This window comes from Drosophila teissieri, unplaced genomic scaffold (assembly GCF_016746235.2).
Source record: "Drosophila teissieri strain GT53w unplaced genomic scaffold, Prin_Dtei_1.1 Segkk51_quiver_pilon_scaf, whole genome shotgun sequence".
Taxonomy (NCBI): domain Eukaryota; kingdom Metazoa; phylum Arthropoda; class Insecta; order Diptera; family Drosophilidae; genus Drosophila; species Drosophila teissieri.
The window spans coordinates 137853-148580 of record NW_025225011.1 but is presented as its reverse complement, the minus strand read 5'-3'; the positions used below and the strand labels follow the sequence as shown (position 1 = coordinate 148580).

The 10728-nt window shown below is 39.9% G+C and overlaps 1 protein-coding gene across 1 annotated transcript; it reads left to right on the top strand.

Annotated features, from left to right (window-relative positions):
- Positions 1-3528: 3528 nt before the first annotated feature.
- Positions 3529-4064, top strand: LOC122625664 (NADH dehydrogenase [ubiquinone] 1 beta subcomplex subunit 2, mitochondrial-like). Its single transcript, XM_043805765.1, is given in 4 exon segments — positions 3529-3696; positions 3756-3769; positions 3772-3878; positions 3933-4064. Coding segments are annotated over 4 exon segments (282 nt in total). The 5' UTR covers positions 3529-3607; the 3' UTR covers positions 4005-4064.
- Positions 4065-10728: the final 6664 nt, after the last annotated feature.

Below are 10728 nucleotides of genomic sequence, written 5' to 3'. Positions count from 1 at the left end.
TTTAGGGAAACCCATTATAAAATAATTGAAAACCAAAACTGCAGAAAAATTCCGAAGAAAAACCAGTAAAAGAAATTTACCGAATTTCTGGAGAAAAGTGGAAAAAACTCTCGGATTAAGCCAACGCGAAAATTAATTTTTTAAATAATTTCCGGTTAGTACTATATTCAGAATAGCACTTTAGAATTTCGTTTAAGGCGTGGAGCTCAATTTCTCGACTTTGGCAACTCTTGTAACGGAGGAATTTTAAACCTTATTCATAGAGTAAAAGGTATACTCGATATAACAGGCAGAAGAAAGCGTTTCCGACCATATTCTTGATCAGAATCGATAGCCGAGTCGATCTGGCCATGACCGTCTCTCTGGTTTTAAAACAAGGCTTTTGTTAAATATTTTAGTATCAAACATAAACAAAAATTTAAGAAATTGGAAAATGTTTCATGTAACAGATTATGTTAACTATTAAGATAAAACATTATTGACATTTTGTCAATAACTATTATACCCGTTAATCGTAGAGTAAAAAAGTATACAAGATTCGTATTAGTCTTGTAAATTTGAATCGATTTACCAAAAAAAATTTTCCACTCCCACTAACCGCCCAAAATTACCACGCCCACACATTTGAAAAATGTTTTGATATTTTTCACATATTTGTTAGTCTTGTAAATGTTTCTCGATTTGGCAGAATTACAAGAGAGACACAGAGAAAGGAAGAAAACGTTGAGTTTCAAGTTTCTGTTAAAACCGTCGGCTCTATTAATGTGTTGGCTGGTAATATGACAGTAATTAATTTAGTAAAATATTAAATATTTAAATATTTTAGTATCAGACTTAAACAAAAATGTAAGATAATGAAAAATGTTTCATGTAACAGATTACGTTCCTATGAAAGCTTATGAAACACTTTTGTTTTTGTCAATAACTATTTATACCCGATACTCAATTAGTAAAAAGGTATACGGAGATTCGTTGAAAAGTACAGTAAAGGTGCCACGCCGACACTTTTGAAAAATGTTTTGATATTTTTTAATTTTTGTATTAGTCTTGTAATTTTTATCGATTTACCAAAAAATTTTTTGATACACCACTTATGAAAAACATTTTAATCATGCGTGCTCCAGTAATCAAATTCGTAAGATTTTTACAATTTGTCAATTGGTGCTTCGGTTTTCGAAATCGTAAGAATTTTTCGATTTGTAAAACGGGTACTTTTATCTGTCCGAAATGAAAAGCAAATTCCTTTTTTTATGCCTTTATAAAATCAGATCTTATTTACTAAGGGAAAAAAATAATTAAATCAGTGGTATATTGATGTTAATTCCACAATCCACTAAATCATTCTGCCACTTAGTTATTTTATAAAAAATATATTTCTGACCGCACCCCAGATTTGACAAACAAAATGTTGCCGTCGGCAACAACAATTCAAGAAAAAGGTATCGCGAAGGTTGCCATACTGTTCGTGGAACGAAAGGCCGTATAAGTACTTCTAAAATATAAAAGAATTCATTAATTAATTAAAAAGAGGGCCAATAGTGTTGTTTGTAATCAATGCTACTTAATTTAAGTACTCAAATGGTCAAAGTGCTGTAAAAAAGTAATTGCGAACATCGGAATTAAAACTGTGAAAAATTTGGCAACTCTAGATTTTCTCAAGCCCTCCAATATTTGCCTTTTCCTGGCTTCAAAACAAGCAATTGCAAATATAAAAAGCATTATTTCACGTTGTTTGATTTAGAAAAATAAAATAAAACAGGTGTTTGCGCGACAAGAAGCGATGAGCAACGAAACATTCCGATAGCAAAACAATAGCAAAAATGTTACAAAAACCAGATCACCTAAAAACTAAATCGTACGATTTGGCTCAAATCGAATTCGAATGCCTGAATATTTTTTTACATTTTTGTTGTCTTGTATATCTCTCGATTTGCCAAAAAACATTTTGCCACGACTATAACGCTCACAAACCGCCAAAAACTGTCAGTGTTGAAGACTCTCCTTCGCACTTCCACTAGATGAGGAACGGATATCAGATAGTCGGGGATCTCGACCATATAAAGTATATATATTCTTGATCAGGATCAATAGCCGAGTCGATCTGGCCATGTCCGTCTGTCCGTTTGTCGATTCATGTTGAAACGTCCACTATAACGTCCACAAACTGCCCAAAACTTTATTTCATTTTTTTATTGTGAATTCTATCGATCTGCAGAAAAACTATTTGCTACTCCCAATCTACCGCCACAAACCGCCAAAAACTGTCAGTGTTGAAAAGCCTCCTTTGAACTTCCACCAGCTGAGTTACGGGTATCAGATAGTCGGGGAACTCGACTACAGCGTTCTCTCTTGTTTTATATTAATTTCAAACATTAATTAAAGTAGTAATGTGGATATACAAGGCATTTTGTTTACAACTACAATTATTGAAACATCAATAAAACATTAAAAAAATCGATGTCTGACAATACCTCACCTCTACACACTTTGGCTTCTGAAAAAAATGTGAATCTAAATTTAATTTTTTTAAGTTTCTTAGTAACAAATATCTATCTGATACCCGTTACTCAGCTAGTGAAAGTGTGAAGGCGAGTCTTCAACACTGACAGTTTTTGGCGGTTTGTGGGCGTTAGAGTGGGAGTGGCAAAACGTTTTTTGGCAAATCGATAGCATTTTACAAGACTAATACAAAAATAAAATATTATCAAAACGTTTTTCAAAAGTGTGGGCGTGGCTTTGGGCAGTTTGTGGGCGTTAGACTGGGCGTGGCAACATGAATCGACAAACTTGCGCTGCTTCTATGTCTCTGGAGTCTGTATGCTTAATCTGAACTTTCTAGCTTTTGTAGTTCCTGAGATCTCGACGTTCATACGGACGGACAGACGGACATGGCCAGATCGACTCCGCTACTGATCCTGATCAAGAATATATATGCTTTATATGGTCGTAAACGCTTCCTTCTGCCTGTTACATACTTTTCAACGAATCTAGTATACCCTTTTACTCTACGAGTAACGGGTATAAATATTGTCATTCAATATTGTAATATGGTTTACGATAGAGGCATTAAATTTTCGTATTTCTTATTTCAAATCCTGTATTACAACGTTATAAAAGAGCCGTAAGTTTTGTTCCGTTTTGTTTAAAAAGTTGACAACACAATCTTTAAATACAGTAGATTTAAAATTAAAACTATTGGAAAAAGAAATACTCTGTTTCTCAAAGCAGTTCACGACGTTGTCCAGTGTTTTCCTTCCTTTATAAATTTTCCATTATATTACTCATAAAAAATAAGCTCATGCTAAAAATCTTAATATAAAAACCACGGTGATAAATTCTAAGTCGTTGTCTCCTTGTTGTTATCAATGCATTGCAATGTCTAAAACTAAATTCTGAAACACCCTTAAATGTCAAAAACAAACATGTCCTATTGGGAACCTGTTATTATTCTTTGATGCTTTAAATATGGACAGGGTATTTCGCTTGTCGAAATACCGCACTAGCCATATTTGTGAACCTAACAAAAATTGCATACCAATAAATATCAAGTGTAGTAAAAAAGGAACTAGTTAATTTTTGCTTTTTGAAAACGAATTCCGAGCGGACAATGAGTTTTGCTCTAAAATTGGGTTCTTCAATCGGATATTTTCACCGTACGATATTAGCTCGTAACATAATTCAAAGGAAAAGTCATGTGTAAGTTTGGAGAAACCTATTCAATTATATATAATTTTCAACTTACATAAGTTTTTCAGTGTATCTTACCGTAATGGCCCCCTCCCCATTCAAAGGCAACTAAAATTGGTGCTGTAACTGTTGGTGGAGCTATGTGGTGGTGGGTAATCTGGCACTTATGGCATGAACCTGACCACATAACGGTAAGAGTACAAATTCATATATATGAAGTTTTCTATTTAAAACATTATTCACAGGGGGAATTCGATTATCCCAACTCAAAGAAATGGAGCAACACAGAGTTGGGTATTCCAAAGGATGACCTTTAAACCTTTTATGTTCAAGCTTACTCCATAAATATTGATTAAAATGCGATATTTAGCCATGTAGTTACATTATTCTGCTCGGATTATTTGTTGCGTAATACTATGTTTACATACCAAAATTCAGATTTTTCACACAATATACATACACTGCGCGTCACCAGGTTAGTGGATGTTAGCAAACATAGTTGCTGTGAGATATTTAGAAAACTGTTAAGCTAGAGTTTTGGACATTTTTTTCACTCAAAAGTTGAACAATTCCATAAATAAAAAGTTTACATGGGATGCAGTTTGCTTTTTATAGATCCATAAATGAGTAAATAATTTAAGTTTGTTCGATTTTTTCGCAAAAAATTGGATGATTAACACTTAAATATTTAAATTTGAATATTTTTAAAGAAAACTAATAAGAAGTTGATCCTCCTTTGTTTTCCTTTGGATTGGTGCATTGTCGTGCTGAAAATGCCATTCTAGATTTTCAAAAACGAAATGCCGTTTGTAATCTTAAAAAACTGCAATTCACAGGGGCCATAATAGGATACTGCGCCCCATACCATGACACCTCCAACCCGACTGTGAAAGCGATCCAAAAGGTGCTCCTCCTTACGCAAATCATGATAGTAATGACTATAGCCATCTGGTCCCTCCAGATTAAATTTCTTCTCGTCCGAAAATACGACATAATGCCACTTTTTAGACCATGGGCTCGAGCAAAATTCAGGCGTGCCTTTTTTTGCAACTTATTAAGTGGGGGTTTTTATACCTGTTACTCGTAGAGTAAAAGGGTATACTAGATTCGTTGAAAAGTATATATAAAGTTTATATGTATATTCTTGATCAGGATCAATAGCCGAGTCGATCTGGCCATGTCCGTATGAACGTCGAGATCTCAGGAACTACAAAAGCTAGACAGTTCAGATTAAGCATACAGACTTCAGAAACATGGACGCAGCTCAAGTTTGTCGATTCATGTTGCCACGCCCACAAACTGCCAAAAACTGCCACGCCCACACTTTTGAAAAACGTTTTGATATGATTTCATTTTTGTATTAGTCTCGTAAATTTCTATCGAGTTGCCAAAATCTTTTTGCCACGCCCACAAAACCGCCAAAATCTGTATATGCTGAAGACTCTCCTTCGCACTTCGAATAGCTGAGTAACGGGTATCAGATAGTCGGGGAACTCGACTATAGCGTTCTCTCTTGTTTTTAATTGAAAATATTTAGTTTCAAGAGGTGTTTAAAAGATAAAAACCAAATATATTTATATTGTTATATATATTATATTAAATATATATATTATATATATATATTAATTTTTTTTAATGGTGGTCAAACGATAAAAAGCATTTTTAAAGGGTGGTCAAACGATTTTGTTTGAAAATATTTAGTTTTAAGAGGTGCGCAAACGAAAATATTTTTTTTAAGGGTGGGCAAACGAAAAAAAATTGTTTAAAGGGTGGTCAAACGATAAAAAGCATTTTTAAAGGGTGGTCAAACGATTTTGTTTGAAAATATTTAGTTTTAAGAGGTGGGAAAACGAAAATATTTAGTTTTAAGGGTGAGCAAACGAAAAAAAACATTTTTAAAGGGTGGTCAAACGATAACAAGAATTTTTAAAGGGTGGTCAAACGATTTTGTTTGAAAGTATGTAGTTTTGAGGTATGGCAAATGCTTAATTTCTTAAGTGCTTATATTTTCTAAACTAAAAGTTTTTTCAAAATTCTAAAGGGTGGTCAAACAAAGTTATTACGATTAAAAAAAAAAAAGTAAACTTTTTGAAGTACGAAAATTTTTGAAATTTCATATCTTTAAAACTGGACGTGGTAAAGAAAAGAAATTAGTGGTCAAACATGGTCAAACGATTCCATCTTTCAAATTTCAAAATTCGATTTTCGCGGACCCAGCTTCTTTGAGCTCCACTATAACGTCCAAAAATATTCCAAAACTGTCACTTTTAAGAAATATTTTAAAATATTTATGTTTTTTGCCGAATTATATCAATACGCCACAAACATTTTGGCACCGCCACCTGTGGGCATTAACAAACCTTAAAAAGATGTCACGCCCACAATTTTCAAAACAGGTCAAACTTGTTCGGAATTTCCTGCGTCGCTACCGTGCAAAATTTCAATATCAGAACTAGGTTCAAAACCAGAACTAGGCAGAGCAATCACGAAGATCCATCAGTGACCATCGTCCTTTTCGAAAGTGCGCTGCACACATCAAGAACTGTGTTGCAGAATAACTAAAAATGTGAATTCATTATTTATTATTTGCGATATTTTATATCAGCGTAGGAGTTGACGCCTCAACGAAGTACAACAGATTATAATATCGAAGAAACCTGCCGATCTTGTGACTCTTGTACAAGCTACATACAGTATGCAGATCTCTGTATGCTGGAGTTAGTTTGAAACAGCACTTTTCCACTTTTCGTGATGAAGAGATAAATTCCAGTAGCTTTGAAAGTATATTTAATATTTCCGTCCGGTTCATGGGAGGGTGTCGTCGGAGTTGCCTTAAACGGCTGCTCCACAATGGATACCGAAAGAAAGGGTTAGACTAACTCGTGGTAGTGCGCTCGTTTTATTCTGTAAGAATTCATGGTTATAACAATTGGAACTATCTTAATTCTAGCTCGCCGCAGTGTGTTTCCAGACTTTTGCATGACAATGAAAATGCTTGTTTTCCCAGCTAATTTCCAACTAGCGACGACGATAAAACAGTGTGCCTGCACACATTTAGCTAACAAATCCTATCACATTTAAACTGGTTCACAACATAAGTTAAATTAAAAAATACTGACTACCGATTACAATATTGGATCCGGAACATCCCCGACCCCGTGAAGAACCGCTTCACCCAAATCCAGGACTGCAAGTTTAGAGACGAATCGTTGTCCTTGACAGGCCATTGTCGTTCACTCGAACCCTAGCGCGTCTAACGACTCCATCAGCTCCGCTGTAGACCTCCTCCACGATGCTCTTGCACCACTCTCGTCGGGGCAATGCGAGATCGCAGACAGAGACCGCTCGACAGATCACCCTGGTGGATGGGCTCTGTTCTCCGACGCCACTTCTCGCAGCGAACAAGAGTGGGCAGATACTTCAGGACCCACCTCCTCCAGAAACGGTCTCGTAGCAGGCGAGCAATGCTCCACTGCTTTCTCGTAGAACCGCCCTTGGGCAGCTCCGCATCCAATCCAGGCGTATCCGGCAGATTGGCTACTCCCTTGAGTACGACGCGCCTCCTGGTCGGCATCCACAGGCAAATGGGTTAGCGGACGCAAATTCACGATGTTTTCCTCCTCAATCAGGAGACTATCCAATACATGTTCCCTTGGCGCAATTTCCTTCAGGGTATGACGCAGTACTCTCTTGACTCACTGCACCTTTCGCTCCCATACTCCACCCATTCAATGCTTCTACTTGACAACTCTCTCTGAATCTTTTCCATCTCGAAAACGTCACCAAAGCGTCTGGCTTTCCTGTCAGCTCCCACGAAGTTCTTGCCGTTGTCGCTGCTCAGTCTACGTACTGGCCCACTATTGAAGCTGGAGTGCCACAAGGCATTGTTCTGGCTCCAATCCTATAAACCCTGTATACGGCGGATTTCCCCACAGACTTAAATCTAACAACCTCCACTTTCGCTGATGATACCCTGATACTCAGTCGCTCCAAATACCTAACAAAAGTCACGGCACTCCTATCCCGACATTTAACATTTGTAGAACGATGGCTTGCCGACTGGAGAAATTCAATAAATGTATAAAATTGCAAGCAAGTTACCTTTATCTTAAACAAACAAACATGCCCACCACTGGTCCTGAATAACATATGCATTCCAAAAGCCGACGAGGTAACATATCTGGGTGTTCATCTGGCCAAGACGATACAACTTAAACTTAAAGCAAGGAACCTCCACTTGCTCTAGAACTCTGTCTTAAAACCTTTCTGGACTTATGGCTCCGAGCTGTGGGGCAACGCATCCAGAAGTAGGTTAGGTTAGGTTTTGCCGGCCGTCGGTTTTATCCGACGCACTTTGTATCACATTGTGATACCGTGTGTGTTTTCCCTTTTTACCCGTCGAGGTTCGTGTGTAGTTAGCAGTTTCCCCAGCCAGAGGCGCTGGTGAATTTTTGTATCCGATGTGGATCGGTGTCGGATAGGACGGACGTGTCTATCAGGAATCTGCTTCCCAGTTGAGTAAGTCTTTTCGCTTGCAGTGCTGGGCAGTGGCATAGATGCTCCACCGTTTCTTCCATTTCCTCGTCCCTACAGGTACGGCAGAAATAATTGCCTTCTATGTCCCTGTGTCCGGGTACCCATATAAGGCTGATTACGAATTGTTGTGTCGTCTCGTGTAAAGATGATCGGCAATTCGATACTGTTTTTGAGTGGCTTGAGATTGAGCCAATCGATTTGATAGCTGCTTGGCTATCACTGAAAGTGTTTACGTATGAGCTTTCCGGTTTTAGTGCTTTCAAATGCTTTAGGGCCTCTCTTATTACTGCTACTTCAGCTTGGAAGACGCTGCAATGATCGGAGAGACTTAACGAGATGCGTAAGCCTAGTTGTTTGAAGTAAACTCCTCCTCCTACTCTGTTCTGTAGTTTTGACCCGTCCGTATAGAAGCATATTGCATTCTGGGGGTCAGGTGTCTGTGAGTTCCACTCGTCCCTTTCTGGGATAATAGTGTAAAACGGTGTTTGTATGTACTCCGTTGGAGTACTGTAGTCTGTCCTGGAGGGACTATTTGAGTGTGTTTTAGGATACATGAGTGACCCGCTTATTGTGGGTTCCACTGTTTGGTATCTCTGAGCCTGATTGCCGCTACTGTGGCCTGTTCCATGCTAGCTAGTTCTGGGCTAGGAAGGTTGAGTATGGCATTCAGGGCTTCGTTTGGGGTGGTGCGTAAAGCACTGCTGAGTGCCGCGGCTCTTTGCATCTTTGCTAGCATTTTTATGCTGGATTTCTCTTTCAGGGCCGGCCACCATACCACGACCCCATACAGTAGTATTGGTCTGACGATGGCCGTATATATCCAGTTTACTTTATAGGGGTTTTTTTTTTATTATATATACGGCAGGAAAATGAAACGGTCTACCGACCGTAGATGGCATGCACGATTCATAACCCTCCAAGTAGAGGTATGCCTACGTACTAAACAAAAACCTCCGCTCCATCTCCTGTCCTTGCCGAGCGAACTGTGGTAGAATTCTTACCCGCCACCACACGGGAGTACTCCTCATCCGCCATTTCTGTTGGCCATCTCGTCCTTGCGGACACGCTTCATCATGCGGACTATGATTTCGTGAGCCCCTTTCCAAACGTCCTTGTTCGCCAACATAGCGGCAATCAGGCCTCTTGGGCTGAGAGGTGCACCAGCAAGCGACTACAGTTGGACCTACTCCACAGCGAACCTGGAGCAGTGCAGGAGGATGTGCTCTGCTGTTTCCACCGCGTTTATGCACAAAAGGTGCGCTGTATCCACATGGTGGAACCTAAACAGGTACCCTCGGAAACAACCATGGTCCGTTAGGAACTGGGTCATGTGGTAGTCCACCATTTTGTGCTCACACTCTGCCCATTCCGTTAGGTCAGGGATAAGCTGGTACGTCCATCGCCCACGTTGCGACCCTTGCCACCTAGTCTGCCAGACTCCACGAATCCACTCGAGGATCTCCGTTTGGTCAACACCTTCTCGCACTAGATATTGGCGCTTTATCTCCAGGTCAATTGGTATAATGCCTGAAAGAGCATGCGCTGCGTCATCCGATACGGTTGAAAAGCCCCTGATTAGTCTCAGTGCCATTGTCCGAGATACTGCCCGCGCAAGTAAGTTACTTTGTTTGTAACACAGCTCCAGATAGGGCAGCGTAAAGCAGCGTTGCCTTGGTAACCGCCGCAAGCAGAGTCCTTGCCGGCAATCTGGGTCCTCCCACGTTGGGCATAAGTCTTGCCAGCGCTGCAGCTGTCATTGCCGCTTTTCTGCTGGCATACGTTGCGTGGTCCTTAAAGGAGAGCCTACGGTCTATTAGGACTTCCAAGTACTTCAACGTTCCTGCTGAAGTGATTATTTCTCCCTTCACATCGACCTGCATGCTTTCGATTCTCTTTCTGCTGCTCAACAGGACTAATTCCGTCTTATGTGCCGCAATTCCTAGGCCGACTTTCTCAAGCAATCGGTGATCACCCTGATCGCCACATTACTGTTGTCCTGGAGCTCCGGTATTGTCTTTGCCACCGTTGTTACCGCAACGTCGTCGGCGAAGCAGTGTAGCTCCACGCCTCTCGGCTTGCTAATTCTTAGGATCCCATCATACATGATGTTCCACAAAATCGGTCCCAGTACCGACCCTTGTGGAACCCCTGCAGAGACATGTGGCACCTTGGACCAGCTTCACTTACATACCACAGCGTGCGTTCCCTGAAGTAGTTGCCAACTAAATTCGTAAATAGCCGGGTATGCCCATGTACGCATTGCGCCGAGGATAACGAACCATCTCGCTGAATTAAACGCATTCTCACGTCGAGTGAGATGATGGCACAGTACTGTTACTGCCGGCCTAACCATCGTCGCCGTCAAAGAGCGTTCTTCGCCACTTCAGTTACGGCTGTGAGAGCATCGATCGTGCTCTTCCCTTTACGGAAGCCATACTGTTGGCATTGAAGGCCTATGGGGCTTCGGAGATGGCTTCTATGCGTGTGTAAAGAATGCGCTCAAAC